General features: G+C 38.9%; 1 protein-coding gene across 5 annotated transcripts in view; it reads right to left on the bottom strand.

Annotated features, from left to right (window-relative positions):
• The window catches only part of INPP4B (inositol polyphosphate-4-phosphatase type II B), a 297,538-nt gene that overhangs the window by 60,897 nt on the left and 212,166 nt on the right, over window positions 1-24,475 (bottom strand). For all 5 annotated transcript variants that reach the window (XM_080937277.1, XM_080937279.1, XM_080937276.1 and 2 more), the window contains 5 exons: window positions 11,806-11,978; window positions 10,551-10,674; window positions 9,405-9,522; window positions 6,403-6,543; window positions 4,220-4,317 (listed from right to left, as the gene is read on the bottom strand). In XM_080937277.1, coding sequence (XP_080793403.1) covers window positions 4,220-4,317; window positions 6,403-6,543; window positions 9,405-9,522; window positions 10,551-10,674; window positions 11,806-11,978 — 654 coding nt within the window. The remainder of the gene's footprint in view (window positions 1-4,219; window positions 4,318-6,402; window positions 6,544-9,404; window positions 9,523-10,550; window positions 10,675-11,805; window positions 11,979-24,475) is intronic.

The raw sequence follows: 24,475 nt of genomic DNA, 5'->3' as shown, positions 1-24,475 counted from the left end.
GTGACTTTTAAACCATGAAGTTATCTGTGCATGTGATTGAGAGCAGAGCCCTTGCTGTGACCTTATTTTTAATGCAAAAGTGAAATCTTTCAGGGAGGCAGAGACATGATAAATTCTTGACAGCAACAAGCCCAGTGCAACGATCAGAGTGAGCAGAAGTGCCAGCGCCTGTCCTGCCCACTGGGATTGCCCCAGCTGATCAAAGGTGCCCGGGAATATCACAGGTAGAGCCTTGGGGGAACACTCCAGATTTCCTGCCTTGGTGTCAAGGCAGAGAGCAAGAAAACATATGAAAACTGAAACAATACATAAAGGAAGCCAGGAAAAAGAAACCCACAGCAGCTCAAAGGAGCTTTTTATCAATGCTGGAGCATATATACATAGAACATAGAACATATGTTTTTGATGATTCAGCAAAGACTGACTGACAGGAGAATGGTTGCTCACTGTGCAGAGACACCCCCCCTCACACCCTTCAGTAAAGGCTTTCTGTTTGCAGCTCAGGGAAGCTGAGAGGATAGGGTCACACCTGAATTTAAATGAATATTTATTCCAATGGCATTAAGAGGTTTGAACAGATTAGCTGATGATTCGCTAGACTGCTGAGCATCTGAGAAGGTCATGGGCAAGGCTGATAGATAGGCTCCTTTAATTCTGCATCATACCCCCACTTATTATCAACTAAAGGCTAAATGTTCAGTAATGTTCTTAGCAGCTACTAAAAGAAAACTACATTTTTATAGATTACTGAATTGAGACTGCCCATTTAGCCTACAAAGTGAATACTTGGGGAAGATTATATTTGCTTGCAACAATTTCCTTTATGAGTAAACGAAAGCTTAAAACTCTCTGCCACTGAATGAACACATAACCTAGGGCAATTTCGTCATAGCTGTGATGTGACAAAGTAGAATTTGTCAACTAAGATTAATGACATCTTAGGAGAAGAAATAATTTTCACTTAGAAACCCACATAGAATCCAAACATTTCACTTCCAAGTCATTAAAAAAGAATCACGGTTGGGAACTTAATAGGCAGCATACACATAGTGTCTATTTAAGGAAAATATTTCTTAAATCATCTGTCCTTCAATATAAACTCCTTAAATTGACTGCAAATACAAATAATAGATTCTGTTCATTAAAAAGATGAACCAGAATGGTCCTATCTTCCTGAATGGTAGTTCTTGCAATTTTAGCAAATGCTATAGGCTCCATCCAGAGTCCCAACACAGCTCCTTGGTTTCCTTTTGGAATGGGGTGCTGTCCAGCTCTGCTTTGGTATGTGACAAAATGCAAGAGGTACAACCTATATCTGTCTGTGTGAATATACAGATTTCTGTTGTACTTTTGCTGTAGAGTGTAACCACAATGACAACCTCACTTGATTCCACTGAAAACCTGATGTTTTTGCCTCAAAACATAACAAAGTATGAAAATTCAGGTACTCTAAAACAACTAATTAGATGTGATTGGCTCAGTCTAAATTGGCTCAATCTGTGGTTACAAGAATTAATGTTTAGAATGTAGAAAGAAATCATACTGGTTTGTAAAGGGACTACTGTAAGTTCTCTTCTAAGATCCAGTTCGCACAGATAGAGGACTTAAAGGAAAAGATGTTTTCTTGACACAGAGACCACTGCAGAAAACTGCAAAAATACCAAGAACACGTGGTGTGATAATCAACAGTGAGTCAAACATGTTCAAAAAAGAATCATGGGGGCAGAAAGATTTTAAGAGTCAGAGAAGAAAGGAAACTACATCTATGTAATCTCATCAACATAGCTACCTAGACAAGACCTGAACAAATCTATACCAATAGACATGCTAATGTAGGGAATGGAAATCTCATGGGGGTCAACCTTGATGAGAAATGGCAGGCAACTGAATAATGTTGAGTCTTCCCAGGAAAAGAGGACCCAGGTTGGGTATCTTAATACCATGTAGTCTGCTTCAAAATCATATTCATACAAGTAACAAAGAGATTGATTGGGTTAATTTATAATCTATCCTCTATCTATCCATCTATCTATCATCTATCTATCATCTATCTATCTATCTATCTATCTATCTATCTATCTATCTATCTATCTATCTTCCTTTCTTTCTATATATCTATCTCTAACCTAATAATACTACTATATTATATAATAATATATATATATATTTCTGTCTGTATTTAACAAAAATTAAAAAATAGAGGTCATGAATTTTAAAATAAGGAGATGACTGAGAAGGAATAAAGGAAGGAAAGGGAAGGCTAAAATGATGTAACTGCATCATAATTTCAAGAATTAAGATGTTTAAAAGCTATCATACTTTTAATAAATAAAAATTTAATACATTTTTTATATTTAATAAAAATTTAATTTTCAAAGATATTTGGTTGAGTAGTCAGCTTTTTCCACTCCAGAGCTTACTATCTGTAAATTAATTAACCATAGATCATATGTATTCAGAAGTAAAACTTCCTATGTATGAGTCTGCTGTAGACTTGATGTTTATGTGATTATTCCGTATAAAAATATAGCATAACAAAAATTCCCTTCTGCTTAAATTCTACTAGGTTCTTATTAGTGGTAAATATGTACTTTAATGTATTTATAGGGTATACAGAAACCATTCCTTTATGGAGACTGATAAGACAACTCTAATTGGTAATATAAAAAGTTTAATGTTCTTAAATCCATTTTTAGATAAAAGTCATAAGACCTATTTTATGTTATTTTACATCTCAACCAGAGTTTCTCTTCACTCAAAAATCTTTAAACATTTATTCCTTCAAATAGTTCAAATAGCTTACTTGAGTGTATAAATGTTTTATATTTCATGTTAGGCAATCCTTCAATAAGTACTTTTACTTAATTTCTTTTTAGGCAAAATGGTTGGTTTTGGTATAATAAAACCCTTCAGAAAGTTCCATAACCTACTTTTAATTTACCCCTGAATAAAAAGACATGTTGCTAGTTCTTAGACTTTACTGTGGGTCAGACATCACTTGAAAGCATGGGTTCAGGGAGGTACCGGGTGGGCTGATGCTGGTGGGCTAGCAAGACTAGCTCATTCTAGATAGAAGCCATGTTGGAAATAAATGAAAAATGCTGATGTTATGTTAGAATGACAAGAAAAATTAAGTCTCAGAACAACAAATAACCAACGTCTAAGTCTTAGTGACGTCATTAATCACAAAGAAAAGTAGTTTTGTTTACACAAGCCAATAACAATAGCATGAGTAACAAATATATAATTCAACATGTGCTGGATGGCAGAGAATCTTAATTGGAAGGTTTTAATTTGGGGAAAATGTATTTTATATTAAATATAATAACATAAAATCATAATGTAAATACTGGGACAGAAACTTTTCTGTTTATCTGCTCATGACTTTATGGGTCATTGTAGCATCATGAAGCAATACTCATTGGATTATGAAAAGACCAATACTCTGCTGCCCGTGAGAGTCCAAGCACCAGACCCAAACAATGAGCACATTACTTATAAGTTGGTGACAACTCTACTTTGTGACTATTGGTGACAATGGAATATTTCCACTTGTTTAGTTTAGTTTCCTGTCCTCACACATATCTGAGGAGAATTAGATAGGGATGAAGGAAATCCTGGTCAGTCCATCAATTTAAATATCCAGAGCTCAAGCTGAAGGAAGAGCTACACTAGTGAATAATGGAGCGCACACATCCAACATTGAAAACATGTAAAACATCGGCTCAGATGGCTAAGATTTTCACATAAAATGGGGCAATAAGCACATCCGATGAGTTTGTCCCTTACGTTATAAATCTTGAGATTGCACTGGAGAACTTGTAATTTAGATCACATCATCACACTGGAGCACCTGCATTCTATTCGACTCTCTCTTTAAATGATCCAGTTATTTAAGAGTTAACTGTGTGAAGTTTTTATTGGACTCGATTGAGATTTCTAATTATACCTCCCATATTTCTAAATCTTGGCATTCCTACATTTATTGTCCCAGCAGGGACACTGGGCCCACTGATGACAGCAATCAAGGTAACGGCGCAGGCTTCGGCCACGCCGCCCTGGAAATCAGTCCTTTTCTTCACAAAGCCTTCCAGGCCCACTCACTCCCCCACCCTCATGCTTCTTTACTCACAGGCCTCCTTTGCTTAAGATTTTTAATCAACACGTGAATGTTAATCAACAAATACCTATTGGTGTTTTCCACAACTCATATACTTACAATCAGGAGGCATCTTTTCCATAAATATTGAATAATATTCTTGTACAAGTTCAAAATTTTCTTGATTAATACTTTCTTGCAAAGACACATCTCCAAACCTAAAAATAGAATGGGAGACGCTGGAGAAGGGGAGTTATGGGACATAAAACAGCACTCAAAATTAATACAGCTTATCTTGTCCTTTTATAGAGATGATAATATATTTTCCTAATCTAGTGTACAACTCCTCTGTAAGGTCACACCTCAGAGGAAGGCCCTCCATCTCTCCCCATTCTAGATTCCTTATTCACGCTTGAACATGGATCTAGAAGAACCTGGCATATTAATCTCTGCCAACTACAGAATGCATGCCGTAGTCCTCCCAGGGAGCACTTCAGCATTGCAAACACTGCCTGCAGCAGTGTGCCAGAGCTCCTTGCCTACCTTCATCATGTCCTTTTGCTCTGTATATGACTGCCTCTGTCTTCTCTTTCAATATGTCCCAGTTTCACACTTAAAAGTTTCTCTTTCTCCAAAGGATGTTATGCAAGTAGTTTTCAGTATGTACCTTCAGCCTAACCTATATGTAGATTTTTCTTGGTGTCAATTGAAGTCTCAGTGTGACTCAATAACTGGAATTTTGCTAGTTATGAATCATAAAGTAAATATTTAATGTGCAGGATTTGCGATATGTAACCTTCAGAGTTGTCATCACCTATAGGTGGAGAAAACTCTGCCCTAGAAGAAAGTCCCTATGCTGGGACTCACATTCTTTCTTCTCTAGCTTTGTTTCTTCAACATTGGTGGTTATTTCATGACCCAATTTCATGTGATATTGGCTGATACACTTCTTCTGCAGGATGATAGTCATTTCTCCCTAACTTCTACAGCTTGGCAAAGCAAGTAGTGCCTGGCGGAAGCAATGTTCCGCATCTATATCAAATATAGTATATAGAAAAAAAAAACACAGGAGGATTTCTTTAGGGCTCTCTGACCTTGCCAGATAGTGTAAGCAGATGGAGGATTACTGGACAAAGGGGTTTGTGTTCTCACCAAACTCAATTATAGGAATCATTACTGCCAGTGTGTTGTGTCTGTGTTTACTGGTGTGGCTATGTATGACTGAGGTTAAATAACACTAAGGTGAGTTCAGACCCAGTGGGATTACTGTCCTTATGAGAAGTGCTACCAAAGATCTGTTGTACACTTTCCATTACATTTGAGTGAAGAGGACGTCATGTGGGCATGTAGAAAAAGAGCCTTCACCAGAGACCGATGGCCTAGAACAGGCTCGCATATTTCCTAGCCTTTTAACTGTGAGGAATGGTGTTTTTTTTTTTGTTTTGTTTTTTTTTTTTTTTTTTTTTTTTTTTGAGCTATTTAGTCTTCTATCTACATTCTAGTCTAAGTTTTCGACACAGCTAGCATTTATCTATGTAAGAATGCTGACACAGAATACGTGGTCGGGGATGAATAGTAAATAGAATGTTATAGGATTTAGGCAGTTTCTCACATGTAAGAGTTGGTTGGAGAAAACCAAATTCTCAATCCGAATAGCGGGGATCAAAGTGCAGAGGGAAAGTATTCTGCCGGACTCTGTACCGTGGTGGTGTCAGTGTGTGGTGTGTGTGATTTCCCTGCTTCCTCCTCTTTCCCCCATACTGTGCAGTTCCATCTGTTATCAAACCCTGTCAGTTATACTCCTTCCAGGTAATTAAAAGCTGCAATTTTAATTTAGAAGACAGATAAAGGAAATGAATGCTTTTAAAAGGAAGTGACCGCTAGTGCAGTTAGAATGGCACAGCCAATAAAAACTACTTTAGGCTAGAGCCTCACTGCTCCTTGAAAACCCCTACCAGCTCTGTAAACCCTGTAAACAGGAGAGGTGGGGGCAACTCTCTAGGTCACACTCACAGGCTGTGCACATAGTTTGCTATTGGTATAAATATATTTCTCAAGGTTTTGACACATTTGTATCTAAGTAGGGGCATGATTCCTTCATACACAGTTTACTCTGTTATAAGAAGTATATCGGTTGAAAAGACTGATGTGTATCTTGGAAGTGTATCAGTTGAAAAGAAGCTACTACACATCATATGTCTAAATCTATAAGCAGAAATATGGCATTTCTCTGTATGCAAAAAAGAAAAAAAAAAAAAAGGAGAAAAAGAAAAGCAGAGCTCCATCTTTCCAATGAAGCCTACCTCTCAGCCAGAGTCTGCTGCTCATTGATTCCAACATTAAACAGAACAGGATACACGTGAAGCAACTGCCCTTCTTTAATCTGCAGAGGGAGTGTCTCAAATACCGTAGCCGGAAGCTTGATCTCCACCACATAGTGGTCGCTGCGGGAGCAAAGGATGCAAGGAAGAGACGGTTTAGGTTAAGACAGGAATGCCTCGGTTCACGTGTGTAACTTGACCACGTTGCATTGTGGGTTGGCAACATGTGTGAATAAGTCACAATTAGCATAGCAGTGCACCGTGCTGAATCTCGCCCATTCGTCCATGAGTAGACAGATTATGCGTGATTTTTATTGTGAATAGTCTCCTGGTGAATATTTAGGTAAAAGATTATGGAGTGAGCAAATGCTTTCTTTTCTCAAGGGTTATATTTTAAAACCACAGTAAGTTTGTATTTTGACTTTTTAAAACAACTGATTAGCCATTTCCTTTCTTTTTAATTAACATGTAAGCACATTGTTAATTAATTCCTCCTCCCCATTCTCTCTTTCCCTCTCTCCAAGCCAAATATTCCCATTACATACTCCTTTGAAAATTGATGGTCACTTTTTTTTTCTTTGTATACATATACACACATACATATACATACATATGGAAAGTACATAAACACAACTTGCTGAGTCCGTTGAGTGTTGTTTGTCTGTATGCCATTTCAGGGATGGCCACTGGTGTTGAATAACCAGTTAGGGTGCTCTACTTCCTTTCTACCAGTAATGGAAGAAATTCCAAAGATTTCTTTGTTGTAGCAATGTTTGTTATAGCCATAGTCTTGAGGGTGTTGATTTCAGTGAATAAATTATATAACTGGGAAATTTCCACTCTTCCCCCACTGACTACAGATACTGAGTATGGTTTCATATGCTTCTTTTTTTTTTTTAATTTAATTTTTACTTATTCATGTTAGGTCCTGCTCACAGCCCCCTCCCACAGTCCTTCCCTCTTCTCCTTCCCTTCTTCTTTGAGCTGTGGAGCCCCCTCAGTATCCCTTTCTCCTGGCCCTTCAAGTCTCTGTAAGGCTAGGTGCTCCCTCTCCTACTGAGGCCAGACAAGGTAGTCCAGCTAGAATAGCATAGCCCAATAGCAGACAACAGCTTTTGGGACAGCTCTCACTCCAGTTGTTCAGGACCCACACAAAGACCAAGATGCACATCTGCTACACATGAGTAGGGAGGCCTAGGTCTACCCCATGTATGTTCTTTAGTTGGTAGTTTAGACTCTGAGAACCTCAAGTTTCCAAGTTAGTTGAGTCTGTTGGTCTTCTTGTGGAGTTCCTGTCACTATTGGGGACTACAATCCTTTCTTACATGCTTCTCATCATCTGTCTCTACTCAATTTCTGTCAAGGTTTAAATTATATTTTAAATTATTATTCAGATGTGAAATGCCTAAGTATATTTTGGGACTAAAGACTTTCAAAATATACAATCAATATAAGTTTTCTCTTGGTTTGTGGCTTTTCTTTATTCTTGGTGATTTCTCTTAATGTGTGTTGTGTGTGCATGTGTATGTGCGTGTGTGTGTGTGTGTGTATGTGTGTGTGTGTGTGTGAGTGTATGTGTGTGTGAGACAGAGAGCCAAACACACACACACACACACACACACACACACACACACACATACACATTCACACACACATACACACACACACACACACATACACACACACACACATACAGTGCTGGTGATGGGTCAGTCCCAGGCCCAGGTTTCTTCCCGGCTGAGGATAAACCTGAGTTCTCTAAGCCTGGTATGAAAGTACTTTGCTAACTAAACTTTCTTCCAGATGAGACGGTTATTCCAGGTGACTCTCCTTAAAGCAGAGAGAATTTACCCAGAAGCAGCCTTTTGTCTTTCTGGAGTCTTGCACTCTTTTGACAAGGTTTGATCATAAACATAGCTTGAAGAATGTCCGCAGCAAGAACACCCTGCTCTTTGCCTGCACAAATAGCCTGGAAAACGGATTTTGGGGGAAGTATCAGCTTGTCACATTTTATAATAAACTTCAGAATAATGTACAGAACTGTGCTATTTTCTAGCTGTATTTGTGGGCAATCTTTGCTCATTTTTCCTCCTATGAATAGCAAAGGATGCATTTACTTTCATAGGGGCTGTGTTTTCTTTTCTTATGTTTCAGAGTCACATTTCAACTATTCAGGAGGGACTGGCTATTTTGTATGCACCATTAACATATGATTTTAAAGAATCATTTTATGTTTATTTTGTCTTTTTTCCATCTCTCTCCAGCACAAGTTTACACTGTGACCTAAGACTATTTCAAAATTCAAGTAATTTTATATAGTACTTAAATATGTTAACATCAACTTGATCAAAATCTGAATGACTTCTGTTTAAAACACTTCATATGGTGTATTTCTACTATTACAAGTCTCTCTTACATACTATCATTTTTTAATTATTTCTAGTACTTTGCCCATTATATTTTGACCTTAGAAGCTATTTATTTCAAACACTTCTCGGAAATGTTGCAGTTTGAAAGTGAATTGTCAGAAGTGATTAAGAAAAATGGTGGAATATTCACTCAATATAAGAACACATCCTTCCTAGCATGTTGCTGCATTTAGCTGAATTTAATTTCAAGTCATCTCAAGAATTATGAAGCTATTAGCTTGGCAATTCCCACAAATGTAAAAACACCCAGAGCTTTGGACCAGACAGTCATGAAGAGAAGTGTCCCCGGTGGCACGGGCTGCTGCTTCAGACTTCCCACATCTCACAGGCAATCCTCATGTTTAATCTCAAGACTGTTCCAAATACTCATTAGACTTCAAGGAGATTTTTAAGACCTCCTGGTATTATGCCATCTGGGTTCATTTCTCAAGCCCCCAAACAAAAGAAAACAAAACAACAAAATCCCCAAACATAACCTGAATTATCCAAGGACACTTGCCCAGAGAACACTGTGTAAGTGAGAAAGTTGGGGCTCTGGATAGGAGCACCACTCACCGCCTTCCTGTAAGAACAGGGAGGACGTCGCTGGACGTGGCTTCAGTTATTTTAAATGCAACCTTCCTCAAATCAGAAATGCCGACAGCCATGTCCTCTAGCATCCCAATTTCATCACCTGCACAGGGGGAAAGGGACCTTGTTACAAACAGACTATTAAAATAAAATGTTGTTCACCGCTGTGCCTCCCTGCTGGGACTGTCCCTGGCAGTTCAGTGAATGAGTTTATGAAGGCAGTGACTTTATTCAGCCTACCTTCCCATTCAGCGCAGGGGTTTAACAGTGAAATAACAGTTTCAATGGACTCCAGAAGTCAATGTTCCCTTTGAGTGAAGAAGAATGTCTAGCTTTTTGAGAGCCTAGAGGGATGTTTCTAAGCCGTTCATGAAGCAACACATCATTTAGACATATTTTCATAGACAGAACTGTTAATTTAAAATTTTTAGAAGAAAGACGCAATGATTATTTCATCAATTGATCAATTACTTAATGCTAATTTTGCCTTCAAACTCTGAAAATTACAGCCTGGAGATATAATGAATGTTCTAGACTAACACAATCCAGAGGAAATAAAATGTGAACTCTATCAATATCTACAGAATAAAGTGAAACAAAGCAGCATTGATTTTAATAATATAGTGTACACAATTCCAACATATACACACTGCAGATTCAAATGGAAAGCAATATATATTTCTAATACCGAAAACAAAGCACTGTCTTTGCTGGTCTTCAAAGTCTGATGTTCATGTCTAAAACACATTGATTTGGCCTAGATGCATTTGAAGCCCTCCATAAACACATGGGGCTCCATATTAAACAGCATAGTTCTAGACAGGAGGCTGCTGTGTGTTTCAAATCTAATGAAACCAATGTTGTCAATGAGTCTCTTTATTAAATAAAAGATACAGATGTCTGCTCAAGAGTTCAATCTTAAATAACCCACAGCTCAATTTTCAAAACATAATATGAATCCAAAAGAAATCCCAAGGGTGAATGAGTATAAAACTTAGAAGCTGCCTTTTCTTTTCTGAAATGTTTTGCACAGAAAGGTTCACTTCCTACTTTTGATGATATTTGAGAATACAGAAGTATTATCACTATAAATAGCAATAGGATTGTAATATAAGCTCATGCAGTACTTACTGTAAGTACTTAGCAGGCCTTCATACTGTACAATCAAGCCCACTGTGTGAAGCTGCTGTAGGAAGCCAGGGTCATGCAAACTTGTATGTAGTTTGATGATAAAACCGCAAACCAATCCAGCAAGCTAAGAAAAGAAACCATTCAAGAAATTTACTAGGATCAGCAAACTTATCACTTCAGTTTGTAAGAAGCTTCAGACTTTTGAGACATCACAGATTTAATTAAATTTCCTCAAACATATATAACAAAGCTGCTAGAATTGGCACATATTTATTAAAATAAACTGATGGTCTTTGGTATAGGGTGGCATGGTCTAAGGGCTTGGGAAGGCAGAATTGAAAGGAAGCTAGAGCTAGACAAATGGATTTGGGAATCAAGGTGGAAAGCATTTGAATTGTATGTCAACCATCTATAACCATGGCGCCATTTAACATTCTTAAGATTTTTCAAATTATGCTATTATCTTAGTTTTGCACATGTGAGTAGAGTCACTAAAAGGACACCAGTAAAAAGCAAGTTAAGGGGGAGTTCAGTGCCTGGTTAGCTCCATCTGTCTCTGGACCACTAATGACATAATGTATGCAGTGGGGCAATTTGGTTGAAGCATCCCCTTCACACGGATGCTTACAAAGAATTGCTGTCTCCTTCCCTTCATGCTTCCTGAGGAACTCTGAGAGTGACTGTGGGGTGGAGAAAGGGAAAAGAAAAAAATGTGACAAGCTCTGCACTGGTGGTAGAGCTGGTTTTAGAGGCATGATTAGGGTTGGATATAGCCAAAGGGATATAACCCTTATGAGCAAGTCCTGCAGCCTTGTAAACTTCTTTTATAAATGAGAGGAGAGACCAGCATGAAACCCTGCTCTGTTATTTATGAGGAAGCCGAATAAATATCAATAAGAAGTTCTATACAAAGGCCTTCTTCGCCTGCAGTGAAAGGTGACAGTCGCTTCCTTTTCACTCAGAAGCTGTCTGAGGGAAAGATACAAGGGGCCATTATATCTTCTACCTAGACTCCATTCACTGTCCAGGCAAAATATGCATTTCACATTGAGCTGTATCTTTTCCACAAAGAAACACCAATGGTTCAGAAATTGATTGTGATCTGGTCAGTTTATTTATTGATATAAACTAAGCGGGGTACCAGAATTTCAAATAGGATATTTAAAAATCAGACCAAGCAAAGAGATCAACCCATATAAAAAACAGAGTGTTGGCAATCCAACAGTGTTCTGTACACACAGCAAGGGGCACCCACCGCCTGACTGAAGACGATGTCTCTTCTCAGAGTCAGCATCAAACATTGGGGCAGACTGTAGGCTAGTTCCTGAAGCAGTACAAATGTCAGGGATTGCTTTGCTCGGCTCACCACTTCTCCCATGCATTCCTTCAAGGTGAGGATGAGTGGGTGCAGCTGTTCATACCAGTCCTCTGTGGCAGGCCATATGGAGCAAGGACAATGGAAAAGATGAGAAAGAGTCTTTGAGGATAGAACCAACATTTTCCATGAACTTGTAAATCCTATCAATGTTTCATAAAGATTAGGGTTGAAAATCTCTAAGTCCAGTGATTTCCCTGAATTCAAGTCTACACCCCTGTTGCATCCTTGTACCTAGATGTGTGTCATATATGGCTGTAGGCTGTCTTTCTCTTTCATGTTTCTCTAGAGGAATACTCCCTGTCTGTCTGTTAACGATGCACCAATTTCTTCCTGTGTGGGAGACAGATTTTCCTGCTGGATTTCTCCCAGAGATTTTTGAAATGTGACCATAAATTAGCTCTTCTCCCATGGTGGCTCGTCTGATATCTACCTTTCCCTTCTGCCCGTCATGCACTGTCAGCTTCAGGTTCGATCCCTGCTCTCTCCCCAACTTACTCTCTTCTGGTTGCCATCATATTCAGATCATGTCCTTCTTTTGTAGTGTGGATGGAAACATTGCAGTCAGTATGAATCCCATTTCATTGCCTTCTCCTCCATATGCAAAACATAAAGCAATGAAGGCAAAGGCCAACCAAGAAAAACCACCACATGCAGAATAAACCTAAATCTATGAAGCATCCTCCAGGATCTGATCTCTACACACCTGTCTAGCATAGCCTTAAAAAATCATTTGCAAAGTAGAGAGATGGCTCACAGATTAATAGTCATAGTTGCTCTTCAGAGGTTCTAAGTTCAATTCCTGCAACCATATTGTAGATTATAACCATCTATAATGAGATCTGATGCCCTCTTCTGGCCTGCAGACATATTTGCAGGCAGAACATTTTTATACATAATACAAACATAAATCTGAGGGAGAGAGAGGAGAGAGAGAGAGAGAGAGAGAGAGAGAGAGAGAGAGAGAGAGAGAGAGAGAGAGAGAGAGAGAATGTGCTGGTGTCTGCGCCCTTCAGTCTGACAGTGCTGTGCGTGAGCTCTGTTAAGGAAGAAGCCCAGCAAGGCATAGGAAGTGATTAGTTAACCAACAAATCTCCAGAAACTCTTACAGGGCTAGCTTTTTGCAGACAACAAAATTGTCAAGGAATGTATTAATTTATACCAAAATGGTATATGTTTCTGTCAGATGCAGGCATATATATGAAAAGTCGAAATTTGACATTAGGCTTTCAAATAGTGTTTTTAAAAGAATGGTGTGTGTGTGTGTGTGTGTGTGTACATGTATGCGTGTGTGTGTGTACATGTATGCATATAGGTGTACAGGTATGGTGCTTCTGACCCTGTATAGAGGCACACACACACATCTTTCTCTACTGCTCTTATCTTATATTTGGAGATAGTCTCAGACTGAACCTGAAACTCACCCATTAGCTAAAGTTTCTGGCCAATATGCTCTGTCCCTTTTTCTGCTTTCCATTTTTGAACAGATATTTCACTGTGCTTGGTCTTTTTCTTGAATGCTAATTGACTGGATTTTGTTTTATACATTTTTACTTAATGAAGAAAGAATGGCAGGATTGGATCCAAACTCAGGTCTCCAGCTTTTCACACATCATATCTCCACAGGACCAAGGCTTCTCCTCCCACTGATGTCAGAGAAGGCATCCTCTGCTACATGTGTCTGGAACCATGGATCCTCCCTGTACACTGCTTGGTTGGTGAGCTAGTCCTAAAGTCATCTTCTTAAATGTCAAAATGTCTGCACCAGGTCCTCTGCATATTTATTCTAGCTTTTATTTCACTTCAGTATTTTTTCAGACTCCTGCATGTGTGAGTGAGAGGGTCTCTCATTCCTGTGCCTGCTCTTGGGCCTCTTTTCCTCCTGTTGATTTGTCTTGCCTGACATTAATGTGATGGGTTTTGTTGTTTTTTTATTATATTTAATTTGTTATAGCTTGTTATTATCCCTTAGAAGCCTATTCTTTTCTAGGAGGGACAGATCGGGTGGGTGCAGATGAGTTGGCAGGTAGAAAGGACCAGGGAGGAGTAGAGGGAAGGGAAACTGTAGTCAGGTCATATCTATGAAAAAAATTAATAATAGGAAAATATCAAAATCAATTAGCTTACTTACATGTCTATATTTCTAACATATATCATCTACATAATTATAAATCTGGCATATAATATATGAACAAATTATACCATATTTCAATTAACTTGAACAAAAATGAGAAATACTAAATACAAATTTTGGATTTTGTGACATTTTACTTAAATATAAATGAATTAGTGGTTTCTTGACAAATATAACTTTACATGAATGATAAAAATGAAATTATCAAGTAGCTTTGTGATGGCATCATGGTCTCAGGACAAGGGCAATAATCAGTTAAGAGCTTGAAATATCAGTAAAGAATAATGAAGAGAAATCACACGAGAGCTGTGCTGTGGTTACGATTATTTATTTCATGTTGTGATACAATAAACTACATGACCTGATCCAAGTGGCTGAAAGGCTGGTGAGTGACCTCCAGCATCACAAAGAGAGAAAGGATACACCATAGAATAAAGCATTATGTTTCATCTTTCCAAATGATATTGTAGACTTAAGTGTTAGTCTGGGGCGGGGGGAAGAAAACACCAGAAAAGAGGAAATTCAAGGTATGCTTATTACAGCTGGTTTCATTTGACAAAGAGTTTGCTTCTGCTTCAGGGTGAAATATGAAAAGTGGTTAAACTTAATTTTTTAATTAAGCATTAATTTTTACACTATTTACTATTTAGGAAAATGGAAAAGGATTTATTTTTTTGAATAAATAACATTTCAAGAACCATGAAGCAATTACCTATGTCACTTCCACTTTTAAATTTTGTATACTCCATCTTCTCTCATTCTGGACCTGTTATCATCAATATGAAAATGTAGGTGTGTATGTGTGTGTGTGTGTGTGTGTGTGTGTGTGTGTGCACGCGCGCGTGCACATACGTTTGAACATGCGTGCGTGGACATCACCCACCCTTACATACAAAAACACTATGAAAAGAAAATTTCAAGATGACATTTACTCATAGTTCAGTGTTGAAAACTAACTACAACCTATTCTGTCCTGTGTTGGTTTTGTAGGTTGGAGGTTCCACCATGCAATCCTCAGGCAGAAAGTACAGCTTTTGTGCAGTAGGTGGAGCTGCTTAATCAGGCTGAAGTAGAACTACGTTGTCACACAGTTAATTCAAGCATGAGGTAAACATTTCTCTTGCATAGTTGCACAGTTCTCAAGGAACATGTATCTGTTGCTTAAACACCTTGGAACTTACTCTCGCATGTCAAAGGGGTAATAGCTTGCTCAGGGGTGTGATATGCTCTTTCTACTTCAAAAACAAAAAGTTAATGTAAGGTTAGAGGTTTTTGTCCTTGAATGAGATTGTCAATTGAAATGAAATACAGCTGTTTGCTTTTCTTAAAAGGGTTTTGAAATAGGAAGCTTCACAGGCCACTTACAAACTTCAGCATGAGACACTGGGGGAGAGAGTAAAGTAGAAGAGAGAGGGACTGATGTGAAAACCAAAGAGAGAAAGATGGAGAGAGACCTCTTCTAGTTCTACTAGAACAAGAATAGAAATGGGCCGGGGCTCTAAAGCCAAGAGAAACAGGAGATACTTCTGCTAACAGCATTCCAGCAACTTCTGTGTAAAATAGTGGTTATATATTTATGATTATAATTTAAGAAAGATGAGAGAATACAAAACAGTTCTAATTGAAGTATTGGAAGTGTTTGAGCATGATAATGTGTCTTGAAGAAGACAGTATGCTTTCTATGGAAATATACAAGCCAGGAAGGAAGGCAAAAGATGTCTATCTTTTACAGAGAAACAATTAGCTCTGCCCTAGAAAAAGGAACTCTCCTGAAAAACTGTAATGGCTACAGGTTTCTCACTTAAGTTTATGTCCACCCCACTCTGTAAATTTCAAGTTCTGAAATGAACACAGGGAGGGCCAAAGACAAGCAGAGCTCAGTCCATAAGTGGTCTTTCTGCGACAATGACCATTTCATGTCATTCTTACAAGGAGCAAAATATACTTCAATATTCAGGTTAAAACTGATGGTTGTTTTAGGGGGAAGAGCTCGATCTTCACATTTCTGTCCTGTCCTTCCATGGTCCCCCATCTGCATGGTGGCTGTTGTGTACTTCACATAAAAGCATCTCTTTTCATAGTGTGGTCAAAACAAAAATCCATGCATGTGCTCATATGCACTTTCCTGTGTTTAGTTTTTTTTCCATTTTACACACATGTATGACCATGTGCTTATACACATGGGAAAACACACTGGTAAGATGCCTCCAGGAAGCAAGGCAGTTGTGTTTACATGGTTTGCCACCACATCAGTACCTCACAGGTCATCCCTTGCCTGTCCCTGAATTGGAGTTCTTTCATGGGCTTCTTTTGCTATCACAGGAAGACAAGAAGAGAATGTTTTAGTATCTCCATAAAAACTTGCTGAAACTCCTTAACCCTGAGACCAACAAGCAGAATTTTTCCTCAGGAAAACATAAAATGCATGTGGCTTAGCTGAGCTTTTCCTGTGCTCTGGGATGGGACCTGGCATCCATCCAGGCAGATCTCTGCTCCCCAGCCTTTTACAGCCTTCTCTAATGTATTCAAGTGAAACTAGCTAAAGAATTCAAAGGCTGACTGCTGGGTGCCCTCCCTCCCCTCCACACACCATCTATTTCCTGTACAGGATGTCCCTGTCCTCTGAGCTCAATGGCTCTTATGTTACTCAGGAGAAAAATAAAAGGACCATGTAGCAACCAACTGTAGCATGGCATAATGCGGTCCTGCCAATTTCTTCTCAGGTATGTGATTTTTCTCTCCTCATTTAATATCATTAACTTCACAAAAGCATGCAGACATTCTTATTTTTGTTATCACAACTTTTCAGATATGGTAGGGGGAAGGAAAGCTAAAAGATCGAATAGCCACTAAATGCTCTGAAAAGAGCTGAGAGAAGATGTCTCTCAGCTCTGTTCATTTTCTCGTGAATTTCTATGAAGAACAGCTGGAGCAGTTCCAAAGGAAGCTGACAAAATGCCTGATGGTTTGAGGGGAACACAGACCAATCCTTATTCCAACATGTGTTTTATATTATATTCAGATCTCACTTAATACCAGAACGAAAATACCTTCAGGGTCAGGGGTCAAGGACGGGAGATGGTGATCTGATGGGCATGTGGATCTACACTCTGAGAATTTCCCTTGACGTTCAAGAGCGCACATTCTTCACAGGCAGCGATACAGCTTTTTCTGAGCCCCTCTGCGTGAATATATGTTAAAAGTTCACTTTTTCAATCTGCACATGTGAATGGTGTTTTAGTCATCAATATGAGCATGAGATGATAAATTACCAGGCAGCGTTCCTCTGCACAATTTGCAAGGAATTTCTTTGTATGAGTCAATACGTGTGGCCAGTGTTAATCACAGACCTAGACACTAGCCCTCTTAAGGACTCTAATCTAGACATATCCTAGGGGGAAAACACAGAAAGCAGGTTAAATCCAGACAGCAATAGGCAACTGAGAAAAAAGAATGTGTGCTGGGTGTATGACTGCTTCAAAGTTATTTCTGCAAGCTGAGAGTATTCTCTTCCTGTTTTTGCCTTTATGATTCATTTCCTAACTGTGGTACAGGAAATGAAAACTCAATTTATGTTTATGTTACTCCAACAAGTACTGATTGGCTTCCTTACAGTACCCATCGTATTAGTCAAAATACAGTGGCCTTGAAAAGAGCAAAGGTCTGTCTATGTGACCTAAAAGCTTTGAAGTATCTAGTCCCAGTCTGACTAAATCAATTACTGTATGGTAGGCATTTTTGTGACAATGACAGAGTTTGGGTAAAGCACATTGCTCATTTCATAGCCTCTCCAAAGGTTCCTGAGGGAGGACCAGCCTCCAGCATGAGCGACATCAGAACAGAGAGGTATCAGACAGTCTAAGAGGAAAAGGACAAAGCCTAGTGGGATGAGTAGGTTTCTCTCTGCTTCCTGGCTACCATTGCCTGGGACACTCGGTTTCAGCATGCTTGGCTCATCATCATGGGCTGGAATTGATAGAACTGTGGTCCAACATACATTTCTCTTCCTTTAACTTGTTTTGCCAGGTATTTTTCTCCCAAAGACACAAGTAAGAGAGCAGCCATAATGAATGTTAGCCATTGGAGACCTTGTATGAAGTCATAAAGTAGGAGTAAACAGAGGAAGGCAAACATGAGAAAACAGGAGAGGCCATCTTATAGATGACAGGGGCCAAAATTTAAGGAAAAGTGTAGGAACAGTGACTATCAGGGACAAATTGAAGCTGTGTGTGAGAGGTAGCCCATGAATGAATTTCCTTCTCCTGTTCTCCTCACATGGCAAATATTCAAGCAAAGGACAATCAACATCTTAAATTACAATCACTCTAGTATCCTCTGGGGTAAGTGACTGTTCTTGACAACTTTTAGATGAATTAGAAATGAGTATACTGTTCGGTCCAAGACAAATGAGCAAGAGAAGAACGGAGGCTGCTTTCCCTCCTGTTGAGGGACCTTGTTTGTTTAAACCCTGACAGGCTGAGGAGTGTCAGAAAGCTTTCCATTCTTGCTCCTAGACAAATGGCAAAGGAAATGCATAAGCTGAAAGACAAGCTAAACTTTTCTTTTCACAGCAGCAAGTTGAAAGTCTTCAGTAAATTCTGCTAAGACAGATCCCAGCAACTGCATCTGTTCATCATGCAAACTTTGCATCTGCCACAGCCCTGAAGCTTTGAATCCAGGTTGCGCTGGACCAAGAAGAACCAGAGACTCACATTTCTCAGCATTATTTTGCCTTCTGGCTATAAATAAACTTCAGTCTTGTGACTTTAGTCTACATGGAGGTCAAGTATTTGAAACAAGCTCCAGAGGTCATGGAACAGACAGAAATGACCAATCTGTTTACATTATCTAGGTGCTATCATTTTAATAGCAGCATGTCTGCTGGGTAAGGCAGCACCAGCGGATGCTGTGTTGACTGAGTTAGAGTCCCGTTAACCAGAGGAAGGAAATAAGCATATTTTCACCCTGAATCTAGTATCTAGTGTATATATATAGTATATATATATATATATATATATATATATATATATATATATATATATATATATATACAGATACAGATAAAAATAGAACATTGTACAAAGATTAAATTGATTAATGTCAAACATACATTAATCTAACCAAGAGCAATGTGAACATACATTTATCAGGATGTTCCATTCAGTAGTCACATGTCTTGAAGTTTCTGGATGGTCAGTAACATCTCCTATTTTCTCAACCTCTCCCAACACAGCTTATCTCTGTGTATGAGAAGGCCCATCTAGCCCGAATCCTTTCTCCCAGTGCACTAGGCTGTTGGTGATGGGATAGTTTAAATCTACAGCTCATCCACACTGGGTGTACAGCATCCCTCCTCTGAGTATTGTGACTATTAATATCTTCTGTGAGATGAGAATAAAGTAATTTTAATTCTCTGTGTGACTGTATCTCTGCACCTGCCAACATTCGTCCCTTGTGTGCTTGTTTTCTTCCTATGTGTGATGATGGACTAAGCTCTCGCATGTAGATCATCACTGTATTCACTAGATCTTATCATTAGCACTCACCTAGGAGCATCATTCTGGCAAGGTTCTCTCCTTCTGCCCAAGCCTCCAGCTTTCACTGATCTACTACCACAAGCAAATGGGCATAATGCTCACGGTTATCTCTTTATCTTTAATATGTAACAGTAAGTTAACTGCAGCTCCCTAGTTCTTATCCTGTTTTTGTTCACTGGTCACCCTCCCTAAATAAATAGACAGTTGTCTCCAGTTGCTTTCCTTTGATTCCTTCTTAGTCTTCTCCATCATGACTTTAATATCTACTAAAACAAAACGACTCTACTCATTGTCACAAAGGAGTTCGCCATTGCTAAATTCAATGTCATTCCTCAATTCAATTTTACTCAGTGCATTTAACTGTTGCAGGATGCCACAATCCCAACTCACCAATGATTTTAAAATAAAATGTTTCTATTTCTTCTACTTCTTTTTTTACGTAATAACACTGATGTGTGTTCAGGGGTAATATATTGATGGATTCCTTGTTCTCTGAACATTCAGCACATCACTAACATTCTTGAATACATTTCCATATGCTAGTCATAACCTCAGCTTTTTGCATTTAATATCATAGCTGATATCTGCATGTCAAACTTAATGCCTTCTCGATAACATCCTGTTTACCTTTCCAAAAAAAGTTTTGTTCCATCTAGAATTTTCTATAACTCCTCCATGGACCACTTGTCCTTTGGGTTGCTCCAGCAAAACATTTGAAAATTATTCTTGATGTTATTTCTCATGCTTCTGTTCAAACTACTAGAACACCCTCTCAAACTAACACCCAGGGTAGGCACAGAGTCTCAGTACTGCTTTGTCCCCTCCATGCTATGAACTGTATCTCATGTCCCACCATTTACATTCTAATTGCAACAGAACACTCTGTGCTTCTCTCTAGGCTTCATAGGATTAAACGCTTCTAAGCCCCTCAGTTGCGCCCCAGTTTTCTCAGTGTAAATGTGGTCAGAGATGATCCTTCCTGCATTTATATCTTGAATTTCACTTTCTCCTCTTGCCTCTCATTTCACTTTTTGTTGCTGTAGCTTTATTGTTCTCTGCATGTGGCAAACACATGTCCCTAGCAGCTGTTTTCTACATCTGGTTATCCTTCCCAGAGACATCCATGTTGATCCCCTTTATCTCTGCTGTCTTTACTCAAACATTAGCTTCAAAATGAAGTCTTTGTCAACTGCTTGTTTTACACCCCAAACCTTGGACCCACAGCATTCCTTCAAAACAACTTTTTCTGTGTTCTCCAATACCATTGTTTCCATCAACCCATCAGTGTACCTATGAAGCTCCCCATCTCTCAAATTATTTTTTTAATATTTCCTTTTTACTAAAACACAGACTTGAGGAGGATACATGTTCTGTCTGCTTTGGCCAGTGTTTTAACTTCTGTGTCTAAAATTGTGCCTGGCATAGGATAGTCATCCAAATAAAATATGCCAGGCGACTTTACTAACATGGTATCTTTTTTTCATTATACAACATCAGAACTAAATTTTTCTTTTCAATTTTGTTCTTAAGTAGTCACCATTTGACTAAAAGAAGAAAGTGAGACTCATAGAATTTCAATGATCTTTAAACTAACAAGTAAAAAGCATATTGTTCACCTGTTAAGTATCTTCTGAGTCCCACAAGGCTATGCTATATCATAATATATTGTATAATTTTATAATAAAATAATAAACGTATAATAGGAATGGTCATTACAAAATGACCTCATGTTTAAATGTTTTTGAAAGTCTATCATTATAGAGAACATATATAGTCTAGTTAAATTCTTAATACAATTTAATCTATCAAGTAACTGAAATTATAGTATAGAAGTCATTTCAGCTCTTCAACAATGAAATTTAAAGTCCCAATTCAATGATCTTTATATCACAACGAGATTGTGCCCATTCCATATGTAGAAATCCAAAGAAATAATACTATGTGTGTTCCTTTAAGAAGCCAAGCGTTGTTCTTTGCTTTTCTTTGTAGTTTAAAAAGAAAAGCAGATTTGTTATATATGATAAAGTCACTAACATAATTAGCTATTGTGAAACACACATTATCAGGAGATTGGTACCTTTCCATATATGTAACTTGTGCACCCATTGAAGACATAACTGACTGATTATTTCTGGTGGGTGGTAGATGCAGATATGACAATAGCATCTTCATTCTACAATATCAAGTGCTCATTATTTGTCAATAATTATTGTAATAAGTTACAATACTTGGAATATTTCCCACAAAGCTGTGTCTAGTGGGGGGAAGGCATATAAAACAGCATGTGTAATGAGTCAGAGACTTGAAGGTTTCAAAAAAAATTGCCAATGAGCCAGTTACTCAGACTGAGAATGAACTTTCCTAGCTGTCACACGTTTTAGTCACTGATCCCTTAAAATGAAGTTGATTATATGAACTATCTAATTTACTTGAGACATTTTAGCAAAGCTAACTTTTGGGCTGTCCATGTTGCCTTGTGAACATGGCAGGTGGGAGGCAGAATGGCCACCACGTCTGCAGAGATTCTCTCTCCTAGTTTGGTCTAGTTTCTATTCTACCCCTAGATTTGTTCTTATTTTATTATCCTGCATGATGCCCTTGTATTCGCAAGCCCCACAGAAAGTACAACTATATAACTAGAAAACTAGAGAGAGAGAGAGAGAGAGAGAGAGAGAGAGAGAGAGAGAGAGAGAGAGAGAGAGAGATTGAAAACAGTGAAAAAAATAAAATCCTGGGGCTCTATTCAAAAGCTTTAAACAAGTTTTCTGTTTGTTTTTTTTCTCAGTGGTACTATTGCTGACCTGTCACAGAGGTTGGCAGTTTTAACTCACTTGTTCCTTTCTCACTTCCTTGGGCATGGGGGTGTGTGAGTATCAAACCTCAAAGACCCCAGCCTGAATATGACTCTACAGTAAATATAATCTCCCTTAGGTGAGTGGACCTGTGAAGTATTTCTGGCTGGGAAGTGGTGTCCAGGCTGAAGAGACACTGCCAAAGGCATCCACAGGAGAGAGCATGATGGAATTCGTGAGTTCCCAGTGTCTGCATCAGGAGCTTCAGTAGAGGGAATTCGGGGGTTCCCAGTGTCTGCATCAGGAGCTTCAGTAGAGGGACAGAGCACTGAGCTAAGAGCATCGAACCCTTCTTAGGGAAGAGTCGCCAGCACTGAGTCCATGAAGCCAGCTCAGGGAAGGCACAGCAAAGGATGTGGGAGGTGGGACAGCAGAATCTCTCAAAGGCTGACAGTGACATGAATACAGAATTCTTTCAGGGGACAGAGGATATTTGTGTGGACCATGGGAGAGGAAGGGGAGCAAGTCAAAGCCCTGAAACTAGACACATGTGGATTAGAAATCATGAGGGCTTTAAAATAAAGAAAGCCTTGGCAAACAAGTAATGCCAACCTGTGACTACAACACACCTAAAAGCATCAAGGGAAAAGACAAAGGCAGGGCAATGCACAGGCACAGAGCTACCATGGCACATATGAGTTTCCTTTTCCAGGAGATATTCTAAGAATCCCAGATTTTTTTTCTGATTTTATCACCCAGGTAAGAATCACTCTGCCCAGACTGGAATCATTCAGTGATTTTAGATGAATGCTTTAATCCCATATGAAACAGGGATCAATACCAAATCTGCCTACACAAACTTATCATGAGGAAGGAGTAAAGAAAGGTGTCTTGCAAGTGTACTGTATATACATGTGAGAAGTTATGTGGGCTGGGAATGTGATTCTCATCAGTCTCTAGACACCCAGGATTGACATCATGAACTATGCTAGTTGGGTGTCATCACAGCTCTTCCAGGCTGCATGAAGGAACGCTCCCCTGCAGGAACTTCACCGCTTGGACACACTTACAGTGTGGTACATTAGGGAAAACAATCCAGTTGTGCAGGATATCATGTGGCACCTGAGAAAGAAACAAAGGCTAATGCAACAACTTAGCAGGTGAACGTACATCCCAAAGAGTGAGACTCTGCAAAGGGATTCAGTATGCATCCTTTGACTTTGTGTCTCGGGACCTGAATTCAGTTCCGTCTTCTACTATTTTTATCAATGACTTCTATGGGTAGAAGAGGAAACCATGTGAAATGTGAATAAGATAAGCCAGAGTGGGACAGTAGATATGATGCATGCAAATACAAAACGAGCATTTATTAGGATGCTCTTTCACACGGCAGGCATGGGTAGACATCCTTCTCTGCAGCAGCAGCAAGATCAGCCATCTTAATCTCCTAAAACTACGGATAGTTCCCAATGTGCAGCATAGAATGGTGCTTAGATGCTGCTAAAACCTTGAAAACACATGAAGAATAAGTCAGTCTAGTCAGGCTATGCCTTTCCTTATCACTGCTCATGACATGTGGCTGCCCAGGCAGCTGCTCGAAGTGTAGGACTCATTAATATCAGCAGTAACTAAGAGTAGAGAGCTCATTCCCTATATCGCTCTGGCAGTTGCTAGAGGATCGTGTGCCACTGCTTAATTCTGGGGAAAGCCAAGACAAATGAGCAAAGCCTTTGAGAAAAGCCACTATTGAGAATATTGAGGCTGTTCCTTTGAAGAATGCATCCAAATGTGCCAATTCAAGCAACATATGATGGTTGTTTTCAGATATAATTTTGGCTTAATGTGGGAAAAAGAAAATAAAATTGTTCTGTTTATTGCAAAAGATTGCATCTGGGCCAGTGGGTGCACTTAGAGCAAGCGTTTTCGGACCACTGTCTGGAATGTGAGGCACTAGAAGACAAAATGATGCTTCCTGGAACCACAGCTGCACGTTATAGCCTAGGCTGAATTTGGCAGACATACTGTAGGTAAGCCTCTTAACAATTCAGGAGGTTTAATTACATAATCGTTAAGTTCACATCAAAATC

Source organism: Micromys minutus, assembly GCF_963924665.1.
Source record: "Micromys minutus genome assembly, chromosome: 24".
Lineage (NCBI taxonomy): Eukaryota > Metazoa > Chordata > Mammalia > Rodentia > Muridae > Micromys > Micromys minutus.
The sequence above is the reverse complement of the archived record's forward strand: the minus strand, read 5'-3'. Positions and strand labels throughout refer to the sequence as shown.